Genomic DNA, 21037 nt, shown 5'->3' with positions numbered 1-21037 from the left:
TTCATTGGGGTCTGGGATGGCTAAGATTATTGATTGATTAGGATAAATTTTTACACGAAATAACTCCTGTCTGACCTGAGCTTTGCAGAGGAATCAAATCTACTTATATTGGACATTGCCTTGTGTTTTTTGACAATTAATATAAAATTCCTATCTTTTAGGAGAGTTTAATAAAAGAGTTCTTCCCTCTCCTAGCTTAAGTCCCGGTTGCATCCTCACCTCTCTGGAGAGGAGCACGGGGTATGCCTTTGACCATGGATCCTTGATTGGGTGAGTCAGGATTTTTACACGAAGACTCCCATCTGTGTAAGATAAAAATGTTGTGAGTAATTAATGAAAATGTACCTAATAACCTTAGACCTTGTTCTCATCTTGTTCCCATGGAAGTTTATAGAGCGTGAGGCTCATTCCCGTTTGCAGATAAAGGGTCAGATCTCTGTGACCTTGCAGACAATGTGGTAACGGTACCTAAAGTATGGGAGTATGGGAGATATGCAACGAACATATATGTCTAGATGATCTGTGTGTAACTAATGACGCGATTTAACGACTTTATCATTCGTTCAATCATATAGTTACGTCTATATCCATTGCGAGGTAGACAGAGCTAGACTTGGAAGACTCACGGCTGGATAAATTGAAATTAATTCTAATATGTTGCTTAGGGGACGATCTGTCTAGGTAATTTCAGATTTATTTTGCGATAAATGACGTAGGTAACTATTGTGAGCCGTGTGGTTCCCGGCGCTAATAAAAAAAGAATAGGATCACTCCATCTCGTTCCCATGGATGTCGTTAAAGGCGACTAAGGGATAGGCTTATAAACTTTGGTTTCTTCTTTTAGGCGATGGGATGGATGGATTCATGTACCTACACAGAAAACATAAAAGAATGAAAAATAAGAGAAACAATAGAGCAAAGGTTCATTTTATTTCTAAAGAAATCTCATATGGAATGGGCGACAGGCGTGTGAACTTTGATTGTTACGCATGCGCGTAGATATAATCAAAGTGGATTATAATCACAACGTTTTATAAAATTAACATTACATTACAAATTAAATTCAATCCCAATCACTGTCTCAATTTCCATCAGTTAATTGGTTTGACTGGATATACTTGTACATACATAAGTATGTACAAGTATATCCAATCAAACTTAAATATAACTTAAACAATTTTCCTAATTATGCGTATGTAATACATGTTTATCTTGCGCTGATTATGTAATGGTAGAACCATAAGTGCTAGTTATATCGATTATGTGTGAGAGGTTTTATCGGTTTAAGAAATTGACACACTTTCAAATGTTACACGCTTGATTGTAGGGCGTTTGGATATCGTTCCTTAACTGTGACTTGTTTCGATTATTGGCTCTGCTTAACTCGTAAGGAATAAAAAGATGAATATATATAAAGAATAATAATAAAAATAACTCCGCAGGGCAGCTTGTGGCGAGCTGTTGGGGAGTAGCGACCCCACGGACCTGAGTGCTCCCAGGGGAGGCCCCTGTTCCTCGCCTCCGATCTGCCTTCGCCAAGGTCGGAGTGGAAACCGATGAGGGATAGGATCCCTACCTCTGTCTTGCCTTAACCGGCCGGTCAGAGTGGAGTCGCGAGAGATATACGCTCGAAGGATGGAAATGTAAAATGTCATAACGCCGGAGGTGCCTGACTGGATCACCACGATTTCACGCCCCGCAGTCTCACCTCACGACATCCTTAGCCACCCACGCCGATGTTGCCCCTTTGTTGCTAATCATGGTGACTAATTTTAGGGACCCATTTAGTGAGTGGCGAGTCACCACCTGCCACATAATAGTCACGTATTCATGATTATGGCAGGTGTCCGAACTTCTCCAGCAATAGCCCAGTTTAAATCCATCCAAACTTTAACTCCATAACCCATCATTCTTTTCCTTATTTTGTAATAGCTCCACCTCCTGCCGAGACCTGTTCATGGACATATCGTCTATTGATATGCCCGGGAACGGGTTTTGGCAGGAGAACAACATAACATCAACTTCTCCAAAGGGCCTCTACGTGTTGGATTTATATCCCCACGCAAGCCTCTCAAAAATCCGGGGTGTATAGACCCGTGAAATCCAAGAGGAGAAACATAAAAATAAGTAATAATAAAAAAAACTTCGCGTTGGGGGACAATATACATATACCTACAAGTACAAATAAACAAAAACAAACTAAATTCTTCCGTTTGTGAGCTATGATGACACAGACAGATAGACACGTCTTACTAATAACATCCCTCTTTTTCCGTCGGGGGTTAAAAATAGGGTTAATGACACCGATTAAATATTTTAAATATTGTTATGTTTTTCGTATTTAAAAAGTCATTATCAATGCAAGCTTAGCATCGCATTAAAAATTAATGGCGTCCAATAAAGTTATTCAAATTAATTTCTAAACGGATAACCGTAAATGTGTGCATAATTCCGTAGTTAATTTATATATTCTATCTAAATAATGTATAATTTGTTGTGTAATAAATAAAAATATTCGTGAAGTCCATCGAGGTCGGTTAAATAGTACAAAATTTTCTTAAAACGTGTTTTTCTCTCATTTCCAAACATTAGATTTCTATGAACTATTGCCAAAATGGAAGATTCGCAGACACATAATGTAGAAAATAACATCTCTCTCCCGGAGGGGTAGGCAGAGCCTTGGCATGTTCCCAGCGAAATCTCGTCAATCAGTGTAACAGCGCCCTTAGAGTGTTCAGCATAATAGGCTCAGGACTTCTTATATAAAAATGTAAGTGCCGTGTGTTCCCGAGCACCAAAAGGATAATAATAGCACCACTCCATCTCTTTCGCATGTGGATGTCGTAAAAGGCGACTAAGGGCTATCCCCCAAATTAAAAAGCCTATGCTTTTAAACTTGGGATTTTTCTTTTAGGCGATGGTCAAGCTGAGAGCCACTATTTGAATTTAATTCTATCATTAAGCCTGACTCGCTGAGTTGCTATGATAAGAATAAAAATTGTGCATAACACCTGTATTGTATAATATTTATGACTCTTATTAGGAAAATAAGTTTCTGGATCCTTGAATAAGTTCTTACTAAGATCTCTTGAGGTCTAAAGAGTATTTAAGCTGGTCAGCCTCTCGATATCAATCATATCAAATGCAGATGTCAACTTGAACGCTCAAAGATATATCTATAACCTCCTTAGACATTATATATTAATATCTGTGATATAATCACTACGGGTCAGTTTACGACCGTCTGATGAAGATCTAATATATAGATCTCCGTTTTCCAAAATATTTTTTGAACTATTTACAACAATTTGTTAGTGCTTACAATTATATAGGAGGTGATGCCGTCAAACGCCCATCTATTTCAATGTCTCATCGGCATCCAGTGTCAAGATTTCAGTATTGTGGCCGCTGACCAGATGAATACACAAAGCGTTTTAGTTTTGAAAAACGGTATGTTTTCCATTTATTCCGTAAGTAGGTACGCCAAAATAATAAATAAATATATATACGGGATAAATTACACATATCGGGTTATGAATGTGGATGAAGCGAAGGAAGTATGCAGAGATCGTGGCAAGTGGAAAGAGGTAGTCTCTGCCTACACCTCCGGGAAAGAGGCGTGATTTTATGTATGTATCGGGTAAGTGAGATTCTAACTCAACGATACAATATTTCATAATAAATACTTATATAGATAAACATCCAAGACCCAGGCCAATCAGAAAAAGTTCTTTTCTCATCATGCCCTGGCCATGATTCGAACCCGGGACCTCCGGTGTCACAGACAAGTGTAGGTACTACCGCTGCCCCACAGAGGCCGTCTCAAAAACGAAATTGAGTTTTTCATGTAAGATTAATATGTATTTGCTAAGCGGCAGAAATTGGCTTGTAATTATTTCATTAGACGATAGGCTAGCAATCTGTTCTCAACTGTTCTCTGTTCAGAATCTCAATTCAATCAAACTATTAAGATTAACGATGCCTTCTCTCTAGATTGCTGTGCTCTGTCTACCCCATAAGGAATAGGACGTGACATAATTATGAATTAGGCACTTTACTGATTACTGGTTTCAAGCATAAAAGATTTTGTCTGCCCCGCATGGGGTCAAGACGTGTTTATAAGTATAATGGAAATATATGGGTAGAGATACGAGTAATATATTGATGATAACGCTTTGAAAAAAGAGAGAAAGTGAGCGGCCTTTCTGAAAATAACCACTTTACTGATAAGATTTCATGATAATGATAATGAATCGCCGGCACGGGCTGGGTTTGAAGAAATATTGAGGATGCAGAAGTATCAAAAATACTTCAATAAAATTAGAGATTCCGATTTTAGCGACATCGAGGAAAGAAATATTGATTAAAATTTCTACATATATCAATATTGAACATATATACAAATAATCAAGTGAACATCCCTTGTGGGGTAGATATAGCCAACAGTGAAAAGACTACCTACTAGGCCACGTTAAGCTTAGTGATAATATTGAGATTCAAAAAGTGACAGGTAGCCAGCCAAAAGGAAGAATCTCATGTTTATAAGCCCATCCCTCAGTCGCCTTTTACGACATCCATGGGAAAGAGATGGAGAAGTTCTATTCTTTTTCTATGGGTGCCGGGAGCCACATGGCATTACTGAAACTTACATTTTTATTTCTCTGTTAATGTTTGAAATACTCGTATATTTGTAATTTTCAAATTGGATGACGAAAACTGTATTTCGCATATGGAATGACAAGGACTTCTTTTTAACTCTTTCTCAACTCTAGTTATTCCCGGTTGCACCCTTCACAGAAGTGTTACAAGGCTCGGGGTCTGCCTTCCGACTTTTCTCTCCCCACTTGGTCCAGCTTTCGGCATCCTCGACTGCCTCTGGTGCAGCGGTGCGCTTGTCTGTGACACCGGAGGTCCCGGGTTCGAACCCCGGCCAGGGCATAATGAGAAACGAACTTTCTCTGATCACCCTGGGTCTTGGATGTTTATCTATATAAGTATTTATTATAAAATATAGTATCGTTGAGTTAGTATCTCGTAACACAAGTTTCGAACTTACTACGAGGCTAACTCAATCTGTGTAATTTGTCACGTATATATTTATTTATTTATCCTCGGATTTCAGTCTATTGGCTCGCATGTCATCTTTTGCGACCTCCAGCCATGATCTTTCCGGCCTGCCCCTTCTACCTTATAGCGACATGGCCCGACATCTGTTCCCCAAGTAGTCTGCCGTTTTCCCCAAGACATGGCCGTATCAGTTTAGGCAGCTCTCCTGCATTTTGTCTGCTGTCACTTACAGAAATACAGCATGAGACAAGTAGGAGATGTTGCCTAGTTAAGTCAAGAGACGAGATAATAATGTGACGTATTAAGATAATGCCGAAATACGTAAAATGACGAGCTGTCAACTAAACCTTCCGCGGATATGAGAGTTACTCACGCGGACTTTTATATTATGACCTTCATGAAAAAGCTCACGAATTTCAACTTTCAAATCTGTTCTATGATGATCAGGCAGAAGCGGTCGATCACAGTTCCAATTCTGTAGTATCCATATTTTGATGCAAGGCAATCATGAGTGACATTGGAGAGCGTTGCAAGGTCGTTTTGTAATGCGACCCGCAGTAATTTCCCTCAATGTAAATCTCATTTTTTACGTTTACAACTTAAAGGTAATTCATAAACTGTGGCCACATAGAAAAGTACGCCATCTCAGCGTTACGGAGTTGACATTCTTTTTTATGTCTACTGTTACCTACAGTAGACATAAAAAACCTACGACGATTTTGCCATTATTAGTTATTTCCCTGACTTTTATCCCGTTTTAGTTTTAGTTCCGTTTCGTCCTCACCTAGGGATATTAGCCCAGCATGAGCCTATGACTACAATCATGGTTTGGGTTAGACAGGTTTTATAAGAACGCCTCCCATCTGACCTCCGCAACCTTCGTAGAACTAACCCATAATTAAAGTACTTAACTTAAAGATTACATGACCATTTGCTATTTACAGGTAATTTCTTTGGGTTAACAATTTTCGCGACTTTTAAATCCTAGTTTTTGTCCCGGTTCTAAACCCGTCGGGAGAAAACCCGAGGTTTGACTATGACCAGGACACAGCACGCTATTTCTCTCTTTATTTTGACTTAAAACGGGATAGTTTGCGACAACAGCGCGTACGTAGCAGTGTAGCAGGAATGGGTTAAATATGTAATGTATTACACACTCTTGTCTTACTACCGACGACGACGTACGACGACGGCCTCTGTGGCGCAGCGGTAATACGCTTGTCTGTGACACCGGAGGTCCCAGATTCTAATCCCGTTCAGGGCATGATGAGAAACTTTCTCTGATTGGTCTGGGTCTTGGATGTTTATCTATTTAAGTATTTATTAAAAAATATAGTATCGTTAAGTTAGCATCTCGTAACACAAGTCTCGAACTTACTTCGAAGCTAAGTCAATCTGTGTAATTTGTCCCGTTTATATTTATTTATTTATTATAAAAAAAAACTACCGTAACCCTACAAACTCAGGAACTTTGGCAACACATCCAGTTGTCTGAATGTGTAGGTTTCCTCACTATTCACCTGAAGATCAATTTTTAGCATAAAAGTGTATATTTACGTAGCAAGAGTCGTTGGAACGAGGCTTATGTATGTCGTTAGAAATATGTTAGACTATATTATTATCTTTGAGTACATATACATACTATGTGTTTGCTTAGTATATCTGTCTGTTGTGTTATCTTATTTTATCTGAATAAAATGTTCTTGTGTCGACAAATGGAAATTAACGAGTATAAAAACGTAAAATTTGCGATAAACTTAAAACATACGTATTTAAAATAAGAATTTTACTACAAACATAATACATATAATCATGGCTATATCCATTGCGGGGTAGACAGAGCCAACAGTCTTGAACGACTGATAGGCAACGTTCAGCTTTTTGGCTTTATGATAGAATTGATATTTTAATAGTGACAGCCCATCGCCTAAATGAAGAATCCCAAGTCGATAATCTTATCCCTTAGTCGCCTTTTACGACATCCATGAGAAAGATATGGAGGGGTCCTTTTCTTTTTTTCTATTGGTGCCGGGAACTACACGGCACTACATGTATAGGGTTCTATAGGCTAATAAATTTATTATTCTAGGCGATGGGGTAGCAAAGCCTGTCACTATTTGAATCTCAATTCTGTCATTATGCCACACTTACAGCTGAAAATGGCCTTTCAGTCTTTTCGAGACTGATCGCTCTGACTACCCCGTAAGGGATAAAGACGTAATACTATGTATATAACTATGTATGAAGTGAAAGAACTATGCAAGGATCATGGCATGTAAAAAGATAAATATGAAAGAGAAGAATATGAAATGATTTCTCTTCTTCTTCTCATAGACGAACAAAAACTGATACCAATAGCTGACAACATACTCATGGGGGTGAACGGTGAGATGGGCGACATAGTTCAGTTCACGCAGTTCGTGGAGAAGAATGTTCAGCTGTACAAAATGAGGAACATGTACGGATTGGACACGGCAGCCACGGTGCATTTCACCAGGACGAATTTGATGGAGTATTTGAAGAGCGGAGTGAGTTCTCCGGATCTGTTGTAATGGAAATTGATTTAATTTGAAAATAAATAAATAAATATATATGGGACAAATTACACTGATTGAGTTAGCCTCGAAGTAAGTTCGAAACTTGTGTTACGAGATACTAACTCAACGATACTATATTTTATAATAAATACTTATATAGATAAACATCTAAAACCCAGGGCAATCAGAAAAAGTTCTTTTCTCATCATGCCCTGGCCGGGATTCGAACCCGGGACCTCCGGTGTCACAGACAAGCGTACTACCGCTGCGCCACAGAGGCCGACAAAATAAGATACAAGGTGTACCGTTTTAGTGGCGTGTGGTCCCGTGGATCTCTTTCCCTTGGATGTCGTAAAAGGCGACTACGTTTAGGCGATGGGCTAGCACCCTGTCAGTATTTGAATCTCAATTCTATTATTAAGCCTGTTGCTCGTGGCCTATCAGTCTTTTAAGACTGCAGGCTCTGTCTACCTCTTATGTCTATACGTGAATATTTGAACGAAAGAATGAATAGTTAAGTTACACTGAAACGAACCTTTACCTTTAAGTTCGAGGTAAGGAAGAGGAATTCAAATCGGAGAGGTTCTAGAAAAAGGTCAGGTCAAGTGTACTCGAAACCGACAGGCATACATAAAGAGAGCCCATGTGGATAAAGCGCAAGAAGTATGCAGGGATCGGGGCAAGTGGAAATATGTAGTCTCTGCCTACCCTTGCCTGCCTAAGACCCTGCCTAAGACACGTGATTTATGTATGTATGTATGTAAGTAAAACTGAAAGCAGATTTATTCACGATCTTGTGTGGTCCTGCTATTGCAATGCAAATTTTCTCGTAATCACTCCTTCTTTTTAGCATATAAGATAATTACGTCTACTTGTAATTCATGAAATAACATCAAGGTACTTTAATTTAGAGGGCACAACAAAAAGTATGACAGGATTATAAAAATTGTCACAATTATATCCTGTTGTAATAAGTACATACATACATACATATTATAATCACGTCTATATCCCTTGCGGGATAGACAGAGCCAACAGTCTTTAAAATACTGATAGGCCACGTTCAGTTGTTTGGCTTTAAGATAGAATTGAATTTTAAATACTGACAGGTTGTTAGCCATCGCCTAAAAGAAGTTCTACACATGTGTTTGGAAGGGTAGTAGATATAATTAGATTTAAGTGATGTGACGTCAATAAGTGTTACCTTGTATCCAATTTTGAAAATAAATCTATTCTATTCTAAAGTAGATCTAGGGATTGAAATCTATACCTAAAACGGGACGGATCAACTCATCAAAAATCAACAACTTACCTACAAAATACTTAGCAATAAATTAGCAGCATTACAAAGAATTTAATTAACACTCTTTAAAATGATGTTATAATTCCGAAAATGAAAGTACCGAAAAATGGACGTGCAAAGAAAGTGGCTACTTAACTGTAATTTTAAAAGTTTACTAGCTGTGCCCGCGACTTAGTCCGCGTGGAATAGTTATTTTGGGCATCATTGAAGCCCTCAAGGGTGAATAATTTTCCCCGTTTTTTTTCACATATTCCATTATTTCTTTGCTCCTTATAGTTGAAGCGCGAGCTTATATAGCCTAAAGCCTTCCTCGATAAATGGTCTATCCAATGCAAAAAGAATTTTCCAATTCGAACCAGAAGTTTCTGAAATGAGCGCGTTCAAACAAACAAACAAACTCTTCAGCTCTATTATATAAGTATATGTAGATAAAATCATGATTTTTTTTTCAGTTAGTTCGTCATTGCTATAAAACTATTTTTTTGTAATCCTCTCCACAGAACCCCTACATAATAAACATGTTGATCGCCGGTTTCGACCCTGGCCTTGGTGGTCAGTTATACACCATGGACTTCATGGCCGCCTCCGTGAGGGTCCCCTTCGCCACCCACGGCTTCGGAGGCATCCTCTGTATGGGCATCTTGGATAGATTTTATAAACCCAGTAAGACCTTACTAATTTGCTTACTCAGTTGTATTATCTCGTCCACATTCTATTCCAAGTTTGAATATTTGTGAAGTTGACGTTGTTGAAGAGAATGCTGCAGTGCAGTTTGTTACCGCTTCTTCTGCACTGACGCCTTGGAAGCGGCAGTGAACTTAGTTTTAAGTAATTCATTTGACGTCACCCAATATTGTGAAACCAAAAGATTTGACAATTATTAAGCGATATGAAGTATCCTATAATAATGAATAATTTGTAGACGATCTTATGATTCAAAATCTTACTCATATATTGTTCTGAATAAGTGAAATACTGAATCATATAAGACGTCTGAACTTAGTCAAGTGAATAAAGTTAATTGTGGACAGATAGTAAACCATAGTCATAATGAGAACAATGGATGTCAGAAATGGCGACTAAGGGATAGGTTTATAAACTTTGTATTCTTCCTGATGTTACTGATGCACTCTTTTTCACAATAAACCCAGCATAATTATTTGTTACCTATACATAATATGTATCTTAATTAAGATATTAATTAAAAGAACCGCTTGGCAACTCGTTAGTTATAAGTAGGTACCTATAAGTAATTCGTCTGATGTTTACCGTGGTTACCGCTGCATGCGCTTGCACATTAATTATTTTTCATTATTAATTGAATCTGTTGCATTGGATTCGTATTGTTTGCTTTTTGACAAAGCATGTGAATAAATAATGGTTTTGGCAAGTTTCATGGTTTTAAGTAATTAATTACTTGTCTGGAAAAAAAACCTCGGTAGTCATCATACATACATACATATGGTCACGTCTGTATCCCTTGCGGGGTAGACACAGCCAACGGTCTTGAAAATACTGAATGGCCACGTTCAGCTATTTGGCTTAATGATAGAATTGAGATTCAAATAGTGACAGGTTGCTAGCCAATCGCCTAAAAAAGAATCCCAAGTTTGTAAGCCTATCCCTTAGTCGCCTTTTACGATATCCATGGGAAAGAGATGGAGTGGTCCTATCCTTTTTTGTAATGGTGCCGGGAACCACACGGCACAGTCGTCATTTTAAGTTTTTTTTTGGAGACTGAAGAAGTGCGTTCAAAAAAGCGGTTTGAAAAAGGAGTAAAAGCATTCCGAACGTGTATCGAAACTGCATTCTTTATAGTTTTCGAATGCTTAATTTGTGTCTCTTTATTAAGTACACCAATTTTATAATTGTTTTTATTATTTCATACAGCATTATCAGAACCAGAAGCTTACGAGGTGATCAAGACGTGCATATCCGAGATCCAGCAGAGGCTGTTCCTGAACTTGCCCAACTTCCAGGTCAAGGTGGTCAGCAAGGACGGCATCAAGGAACTGCCAAAAATAACTCCGGCGACGTTCATCGGAACTAGGGCTTAGGTTATACAAATGTAAGGTTAGAAGCCTGAGTAGATTCAAATTCAAATTTTTTATTCATCATTATAGGATACTTCATATCACTTAATAATTGTTATATGTTTTGGTTTTACAACATTGGTTAACATCAAATAAATTACTTAAAACTAAGTTTACTGCCGCTTCCGAAGCGTCAGTGCTGAACAAGCGGTAACAAACTGCACTGCAGCATTTTCTTCAACAACGTCAATTTCACAACTATCAAAACTGTGAATAGAAATGCGGACGAGAGAATTTCTATGGCTTAAATTAAAGGTAACCAAATGTACCACAAAGAGGGGTCTTCTCTAACACAGTTTTTTCAACTTAACAGAAGATACCCACGTAACTTAACAAAACCCTTGTAAAGAATAAAGAAATGTTGAATTTGAACTTAAAATAACCAAATTTAAACGGGCTTGTGTCAAAATCAATGTGTTTATGTGATAAAGTTTGGTGTTATCTGCAGTTATCAGTTCATTGTTTTTACTGAAATTAAAAATGGGAGAGAGAGTTTGCTAAGTTCTTTGATAAAGAAATCCTGAATTGGGTCAGTGATCCCTAAAATTTTTGCAGTGCAACCAAACCCGAGAATAAGAGTATTATCACACGGAAATAAGTGTGAGCGTTATATTATTATCATTTTATAATTAAATTGTAGCTATTATGATTTAGCTTAGTTTGTATCTCATTTTTTTTTGTAATTTATTGTTCTTGAATAACAATATTATTATAATAAATTTTTTTTTCAATTTTAGTTTTATTTAGGTCTCTTTTCAAAATCTTTTCCCAGAAAGTTGCGATTTTTAGCGGATCTCAAACATTATTACCTAATACTGAGAAAATAAAATAAAGATGTATTAAAAGGTCGAGACTTGTGTTACGAGAAACTAACTTAACAATACTATACGTAGATGTGACAGGATTATAATTTTCTAGCACAAGGACTTAGCTGCAGTATGAAGACATTAGCTTTGAAATAAGACATCACATCCGCTAAATCTATTGTGATGATACAAGCACCTTAGATACTGGTAGTCATAACAAAAATGCGGCAGAAGTATACCTCTGCTTCCAAGATATATTAATATTAAAAACTACAGAAAAAAAAATTAAATTCTAACTAAAAGTTATAGAGGAAGCTAGGTCAAGAGCTGCGGTTAATTTAATCGAATTCCAGGTACCTATAGGTAAATAAAGGTGTAATTAAAGATTTAAAAAACCTTCGGAAAATATATTTAAAGATAAATATTTATATTGAAGAAAACTAAGTCATCACATGGAAGAATGTTATAATTATTTATTGTTTAGTCCTTTTTAATATGCTATTTCATTTACTATGGATATATTTTATATTTAGTGACATATTACAATTTATTTAATAATAATTTCTTGTCTAAAATTTTATCGTAATGATTAATTTATTTGGTCTTTATGATTTTGATATATCGGAGTTTATACCTAGTCTGTTATTTTTGTGCTAAATATTACCTTGTGCCTTCCCATGCACAGATATAGAATAGTTCCTCCCTTCATCTTCCCGATACATACAACTTGGGGATTTTCAAGGCAAGGGTGAATAGGCATTATTTGAGCTTTCGTGCATCACTTAGACCTCATCTTGCGTACCACCAGGTAGATTGGGGTGTAACGCACTCATTTTACATACATACATAGATACATAACATCACGCCTCTTTCCCGGAGGGGTAGGCAGAGACTACCTCTTTCCACTTGCCACGATCTCTGCATACTTCCTTCGCTTCATCCACGTTCATAACTCTCTTCATGCAAGCTCGGCGGTTTCGGGTACTTTTGACCTGACCCTTTACTCATTTTAATATAAATAAAAAAAAATTGTGGATTCATGTAGTGAACCTTCTGTCTTATTTATACTGCACCACGATGCTAGCTACATTATTCACAGTTAAGATTATCTTTGCGATATTTTTAAATCTATGTTCCCAGGGATTACTATGTATTTCTTAAATCTGATGATCTGAGTACCTACTTGGTTACAAAATTGTACATATAGTGTAGTGCTATATTAAGTAAGTAATTACTCCATTTATTATTTAATATTGCAATCACTATAACTGGTTTTAACTCCTGGTTTTAGTCCCGGTTGCCGGATGTGTCCCGGGGTATGCATTTGACCATGGATTCTGGATTGAGTGTGGTTTTGATCTGTTACATAGAAATTAATCATTAGTTAACGTTTATTTTAACACTATTTAGTGACGGTTCTAAATTTAACAAAATTAGTTTCGGTCATCGGTCAAGTTTTTCTAAATAGAATGACGCGAGCGATGAAGATTCTCTGTAAATGTTTGACGCAACATTTTAGCGTATATAACTGATGATTTGCATTTGGAATCTATCACTTACTTTTATTTAAATGTCAAACTCAAATTCTCTTATTGGTATGGTAGAAGAGATTCCTTTTGAATTAAGAGAACCTTTGTAACTTCTAAAAATCTTATCTAGGGGAAGGACTTGGAGGTGACAGTGGGATGACATCGACGCCTTTCTCAGTGGCTTGAATAATTATGCTATTTTCTATACTAATATTATAAAGCTGAAGAACGATGCAATTAAGACAAACGCCAGTGTGATGATTTTTTGAAACTATATATATTCCATCCATGTAATCATGTCTATATCCCTTGCTGTGTAGGAAGAGCCAACAGTCTTGAAAATACTGATTCAACTGAGACAACATTCAGTTGTTTGGATTAATGATATAATTGAGATTCAAATAGTGACAGGTTGCTAGACTATCGCCTTAAAGAGGAATCCCAAGTTTAAAAGGCTATCCCTTAGTCGCCTTTAGGTATTTCAGTAGAATTTTTCGGAAACGGGCCTATTATGGGGTAGTGTTTCATCATCACGTTTTATCATCATTTCCTAGAACTGATGCAAACGCGGCAACGCTCAGAAGGATAAATTTAAAAAAAATCATCATACTGACGTTTCTGGAACAAACTATGTAATCAAACAAACGTAACATGTTTACAGACAGATACGGAGTAAACAAAACGAAGGTGTCTCAACAGGTGATAAGAGCTAGTCCATGAGGGCCTCATTATCACTGAGAGACGTGAAAGACGTTATTATATGTATATTATCCTACTAATATTATAAATGCGAAAGTTTGTGAGTATGTCAGTATGGATGTTTGTTACTCTTTTACGCAAAAACTACTGGACCGATTACGATGAAATTTGGTATGTAGGTAGCTGAAGACCCAGAATAACATATAGGCTATTTTTATTTATTATTTATTATAGGATATTTGTCCCGGAGTCCCCGCGGGATTGATAGAGTTTCCATGCGGACGAAGTCGCGGGCGGCCTCTAGTATATATATGTATATATATTTGTGTAACATATCAATGACCGTGATATGGCGTAGCTACCTACTTGATGATGATTAAATATTCGGATGAAAATATAATGTAAAACAAAGATACAATAACAATGATTCCAAACTGAAATTTTTGCTTAAAGTGACATTATTACACAGGTGGATTCCAACAGTTTAGAATAGAACTTAGAAATATCACGAAGACTAGGTATAAACATCTCTCTTATGGATGCTGTAAAAGGCGATTAAGGAATAGGCTTATAAACTTCGGATTTCTCTTGTAAACGATGGACTAGCAACCTGTTACTATATAATCTCAATTCCATCATAAAGGCTTACAGCTGAAAGTGGGCCTTTCAGTATTTTCAAGGCTGTGTGCTCTCTCTGCCCCGCAAGGGAAATAGACGTATCTATATGCATATGGATTACAATAAATAAACATTTATAGTTCGATTGTTTTAAAACGACCTGCCGTAGAATATATTTGATGTCTGTTTTATGGACTTTTGTTTTGTCATACTGTTTTGTTTATTTCTGTGCCTATATCTAAATTACGAACACCCGCAGATAATGTACTTTTACTGTGAGAGAATTTTACATGATCGGTTCAGTATTTTCCAAGATTACCCCTTACGAATAATCTAAGTAGGTATGTTATAAACTTAACTATAAGTAATACCAGGATGTTATATAGAAAGACATAATTTCAATATTATGTTTCTTACAGATTTATTATACAAAAAAACTTACTGTTTTATTCCATTAATGTTCAATTTATCATAACAATGTACGTATGTTTTTTTACAAAGCTTCCTATTATTTTTTTAAGACTAATTTTTCTAAATTTAAATGATAAGTATTTGCCTTTAACCTATGGCATCCTGGATTCCCGAAGCTTAATGATAGAAGTGAGCTATATAAACAATCACAGGTGCTGCTAAATTTCTTAACTTTAAGGTGGCCTTCGCGTCATATGATTAATGGCGCTGTCTCCTAAGGAATAAGCTCATGATATATTATTTGTCTGTGAACCTGAATTATCTTGTCTAAATTTAACTACTATCTCGTCACCATAGGTGGGACGTTCTTAAATCCTACCTCAAAAGATCTGACCACCCCGTACGGGATAAAGACAGAACTAGAAACAGAACAGAAAATTTGTATATTATGGCGTTCCTAAAAACTGCGATTTAAATTGAAAATCCCTACAGCGAACTAGTAATAGAGAGCTTCTTTCGATTGTAGAGCTATTGATTCGTCGCCTCCAGGATTTAAAATGTTTCAAATACAACATTATAATACATTATTATGGGACATTTCAAACAAATAATAATATATTTGAATTATGACAATTATTGTTGCAATCGTGGCAAGTGGAAAGAGGTAGTTTCTGCCTACCCCTCCGGGAAAGAGGCGTGATTTTATGTATGTATGTATTATTGCAATATCTTTTGGTTTCACAACATTGGTTGAAGTCAAATAAATAACTTAAAACCAAGTTTACTGTCGCTTCCAAGGCGTCAGTGCAGAAGAAGCGGTAACAAACTTCACAGCAGCATTTTCTTTAATAACGTCAACTTCACGCTTATCCAAACTTAGAATAGAAATCTGGACGAGAATGTTTGTTAGAACGACAGACTTATTCAAATAGAAATGATAAATAATACTTAGCTAGAAATATCGAGGTTGCTCCATTTATCTAGATCTCCACAATAAAATGGCTGACATCTTATATTTGTTTATGATTTAGTATCTATGAATATTTGTTTTCTAAGCATTTTTGTAGTATTTTCCTATATTACTTAAATTAAGTGTTGCCATTCGTATTTTTGTTATTAAATTTATACAGCACAGACAGAGTTTATTATTTTTAACTTCCCGCCCGAAAGAGGTAATTTTTTTAATTAATTAAATTGAGAACTACTGGGTTCGTCCTTCGGGAGTACCTTAGGTCACTTTAAATTCATGAAACTACTTAAAATTCTGATTCAGGCGGTTTCAAAATTCTGAGGGAACGACATATAACAGGACGATCTAAATTAATAATGCAAAGAAGTCATAATAACAACGAGCAACTAATTATGAGACATCTTACATAAGAATGATGTGCAAAATAAGTGCCGGTGCCTTTTCTAATTTCACATTAACCTTACCAATCCGCATTAGAAAGCCCAACAATGCACATTCATTGGAAACACTTCAAATTAACTATTCACTAAGTAAACTTTTTTGAAACACTTACAATTTTACGAAAGAACAATAGGTAACTTTTTTAAATTTGTCCACACAGTTACTGTCCGAAAAAAAATCGAAAAAAAGTCAAAAAATCGTATTAAGTAAGTATGACGACTTTAAAATTATTTCAAATTGTGCACTTTCGCGGCGCCCGAGACGAGCGCGCATGAACGGTGCGCGCGCGCAGATGATCACACTTCTTTAATCTGTGGAGGCTGTTATCATTGTCAGGGAGCTTAGATTCGAATGGAGATTGTATGACAGTAAAAAGTGTACAATTTTATAGAATTCACACGTGCTGCTTATCATACTTATACAATCACACATCTTTCCACTTACCGCGATTCATGCATTAATAATTTCATGCAAGCACATCAGTTTAGAATACCGTACCTTTCAACGGAAACTCTGATTTGATCTTAGGCCTTACCTAAACGAAACTTCCATTTACTTTCTTATGTACTTAAAAAATAGATTTTAAAAATGCGAACTCCATTTAATTCGAGATCTACGCATAAAGTAATGTGACCACACAACGGTAATGAGACGACATGACTGCAAATAAAAAGCGTTTCTCGCTCACCAACGCAAGGTTACAACGTTTTGTTAGACTAATGGCGGAAGATTATTTAAAGACATACCTCATTACCTATGCTCGCATGTTATCTACAATTATTTCTATATTTGAATAACAATCGCCTTTGGTCTACTTCAACGCAACGCTATTTTCTGGATCTCATGTCTTTAGCTAAACCCTCGCTCTCTAAAACATGTAAACATACATACATATGGTCACGTCTATATCCCTTTTGGGGTAGAATTAAAAATGGAACATACATACATACATATGGTCACGTCTATATCACTTGCGAGGTACACAGAGCCAGCAGTCTTGGAAAGACTGAATGGCCACGTTTAGCTTTTTGGCTTACATACATACATATGGTCACGTCTATATCCCTTGCGGGGAAGACAGAGCCAACAGTCTTGAAAAGACTAAATGGCCACCTTCAGCTATTTGGCTTAATGATAGAATGGAGATTTGAATAGTGACAGGTTGCTAGCCCATCGCCTAAAAAAGAATCCCAAGTTTGTAAGCCTATCATTACCATTCATACCGGTGACGTTTTACCTAAACTCCATCGACAAAGGTTGCGGAGGTCAGACGGAAGTCGCTACGTTAAGAAACCTTACTCACCTGATCCTGGATCCATGGTCAAGGGCGCACCCCACGGGTTTCTCTTCCAAAGAGTTAAGGATGTAATCCGGACTAAAGCCAGGAGGAAGAAGCACGTACAGTAACCTGTAAAGAAAATTGACAACATATAGGTCCGGTTTGTATGACAAATTGGTCATGTTACTCTACAGGCGTGGGTACCAATAATTTGATCATTGGCTAAGCGGTTAGGTTAAATAGTAAGCTTAATGTTCTGATCGCGTTAGGAACAGTTACAACGATGTTGTGGTCTATCTGATTTGATTGGGCTGAGACAAATTATAACATACCTTATTATCACCCACGCAAAGGTTCTCTGCTTAATTCAATGGTAGACTGTTAGATAATGCTATTAGTATTAAGTCCGCCTATTGTACTTTAAGAAATTGTAATTGTTACAATAAAGAAAAAAGTAATAAAAAATAATAGAAAAAAATAATAGGACCACTCCACTCCATCTCTCTCCTAGGCTTGTAAACTTGGGATTCTTCTTTTATTCGATGGGCCAGCAACCTGTCACTATTTGAATCTGAATTCTATATTAAAGCCAAATAGCTGAACGTGGCCTATCTGTCCTCAAGACTGTTGGCTCTGTCTACCCCGCAAGGGATATGTGTTCGTATCGGTAACAGGTGTACAGTCAACAATTCACTGCAAATTGGTCTCTATTATCGCGTCATAGAGTTTCATGCAGATAACTTGATAAGCAGTTGACTAAGTTAATAAGAATTCGTTCTGATACCTAGCATTTTTTAATTCAGCATGTACTAAATGATGTTAGAAAAATGAACCTAGGTTGTATTTTCCCCAATTTGAACCTGACCTCAACGTGATTATGCAAACTCATAACCACTGGACCTTAGCGGCAGTTGAGTTGTTTATGTATAAAATGATATCAGTTTCCTCCGACCCACTGCACATGCGCATTTTCCTCCGTGGTTCATTGCTTATGTCAAGAATCTTATATACTAGTCGTTTTTAAACTAGCCATTACCCGCAGTTTCGCTTGCGTTAATTTAGCGCCACCTACAAAAGAATACAGGTTTTTCCCAAATCCCACGGGAACTTAAGTTTTTAACTGGATGAAAAGTATGTTCTGGCCGGGATTCGAACCCGGTGCCTCTGGTATCACAAGACAAGCGCTCTACCGTTGCGCCACAGAGGCCGTTAAATATCAAATCTATATACTTTACTGAGAAAAAAAAAACAATAGTCAGAACACTAAAAGGCCACCCATTAACAGGATGCTCATTGAACTGTTATTGATTATATCTATTGGAATGGAATCTTGTTAAGTTATACCTACACAAGACTGCCATTGCGGTGAAGTTCTTAGGAAAAGCCATAGACAATACACGGGCCAGATAATAATCTCCTACAACAATTTTACAGCAAAGTTGTGTTGTAGCACATCGTCTATGATGTGCCTTAAAAATTCAATGCGTAGGTATACATGTTAATTTTTCCAAGTCACATAAACTCTTAAGAGTGTTAAGAAATAGAAAAATTGGAATATTACATAAAGATCGGATCGGAGTTTGAATTGATTAATGTTGTTGACATTTTTCTATTGTCACCAAGTAGATACAATAGCAATACATACATACATACATAAACTCACGCCTCTTTCCCGGAGGGGTAGGCAGAGACTACCTCTTTCCACTTGCCACGATCCCTGCATACTTCCTTTACATACAATAGCAATAATTAGCGGTATTTTATAAAGTGTGGTCAGAGATGGGTGGAGCATCCCATTTGCACTGTCTATACATACATACATAAAATCACGCCTCATTCCCGGAGGGGTAGGCAGAGACTACCTCTTTCCACTTGCCACGATCTCTGCACACTTCCTTCGCTTCATCCACATTCATAAAAAAATATCCCAAATTTTTTTTATTGGTGTCGGCACACGGCACCGTCTATACACTTTAGCCAATGTTAACCTCATCAGCTTCCATTCAGAAACTAGATGGAAGTACTCTCCAATAAAATAATTGATAAAAAGAAACCAGTCCAGTCGGTTTGAAACATCGAATAGCAAAATAAATTCAATAGAGTTAAAAGCGTAGTAGGTACAAGTCAGGTCCTAGTGAAGGGAACACACAATTAATAAGTACATATACACACATGATCACGTCTGTATCCCTTGCGGGGAGGACAGAGCCAACAGTTTAAAAAAGACTGATAGGCATTCAGCTTTATGGTTAAATTGAGATTCAAAAAGTGACAGGTTGCTAACCCATCGCCAACTCGAAGAATACCAAGTTAATATTGCCTATCCGTTAGTTGCCTTTTACAACATCCACGGGAAATAGATGTAGTTACTAATAAATGGAATGTTTAAAATAAATTAACATAGGTACTGACATTATTCGTGAATTAGGATCCATGGTCTAAGGCATACCCTGGGTTTCTCTCCCGAGAAGTGAGGTAAATCCTCCTCCATCCGGGACTAAAGCCAGGAGGAAGAAGAAGTAAGGTCATACAAGGTTTATAAAATCTGTCCAAGACGGAGTATAGACAATACAGAGTGGGTGGGTTGGGAAGGGCATAGTTTCGGTCTAGCCACAAATATAGAATTTCCAGCTAACATAGTAATATCACAAGGAAATCCGTGTGCAAGTATTTAGGTTTCCGCAGATCTCTCCACATCCGACCTATTTCAGTTGCCAGCCTATATAGATTATGCAGTGATACGAGAATTTCTATTAACCTTTTTGTATTTGAAAATTCATTAACGATTTGACTGTATTATAACAGACGCTGGTAATGTGTCTTTAAAGATACATGCTGAATTCTAAAAGTATGTTGGATATTTTTTTTCATTTTTTACATATTTCTTATACCAATAGTCTAAGACATAAATTTATCTTTAATTACAAATAAGTAAATAAGTTAAAAATATAAAAAAATCAACTACTAGCTATGCCCGCGACTTTGTCCGCGTGGAATAATTATTTTGGGCATCATTGAAGCCGTCAAGGATGAATAAATTTCCCCGTTTTTTTTCACATTTTCCATTATTTCTTTGCTCCTTATAGTTGCAGCGTGATGTTATATAGCCTATAAAGCTTTACTCGATAAATGGTCTATTCAACGCAATTCGAACCAGTAGTAAACTCTTCACCTTTATAATCTTAGTATAGATTATTTTTTATTCCTTACTTTTCGAAGTCTGCCAGTGTATTAATGCAGTCGAGTTTTTTTTTATTCCACCGTTCCTCGATTTACGGCGAGCA

General features: G+C 36.8%; 2 protein-coding genes across 2 annotated transcripts in view; one reads left to right on the top strand and one right to left on the bottom strand.

Moving 5' to 3' along the window:
* LOC132902623 (uncharacterized) overlaps nt 1–16547 on the bottom strand; it is a 36594-nt gene extending 20047 nt beyond the window's left edge. The window contains exon 1 of the mRNA XM_060948532.1: nt 16440–16547. The gene's annotated coding sequence lies outside the window, so the exon portion shown is untranslated. The remainder of the gene's footprint in view (nt 1–16439) is intronic.
* LOC106136061 (proteasome subunit beta type-2) lies at nt 3339–10964 on the top strand. Its single transcript, XM_013336497.2, has 4 exons — nt 3339–3450; nt 7402–7595; nt 9408–9570; nt 10798–10964. The coding sequence occupies exons 1-4, from the start codon at nt 3339–3341 to the stop codon at nt 10962–10964; spliced, it is 636 nt and encodes a 211-aa protein (XP_013191951.1).
* Nucleotides 16548–21037: the final 4490 nt, after the last annotated feature.

The sequence above is a fragment of the Amyelois transitella genome, chromosome 3 (genome assembly GCF_032362555.1).
Source record: "Amyelois transitella isolate CPQ chromosome 3, ilAmyTran1.1, whole genome shotgun sequence".
Taxonomy (NCBI): domain Eukaryota; kingdom Metazoa; phylum Arthropoda; class Insecta; order Lepidoptera; family Pyralidae; genus Amyelois; species Amyelois transitella.
The sequence above is the reverse complement of the archived record's forward strand: the minus strand, read 5'-3'. Positions and strand labels throughout refer to the sequence as shown.

What these genes read in the sequence shown, in the direction of transcription:
- LOC106136061 (XM_013336497.2), top strand. Translation starts at nt 3,339, where the DNA reads ATGCCGTCAAACGCCCATCTATTTCAATGTCTCATCGGCATCCAGTGT. An exon ending in TGGAGTATTTGAAGAGCGGA is followed by an intron (nt 7,596 to 9,407) that starts GTGAGTTCTCCG and finishes TCCTCTCCACAG; the next exon opens with AACCCCTACATAATAAACAT. An exon ending in GGATAGATTTTATAAACCCA is followed by an intron (nt 9,571 to 10,797) that starts GTAAGACCTTAC and finishes TATTTCATACAG; the next exon opens with CATTATCAGAACCAGAAGCT.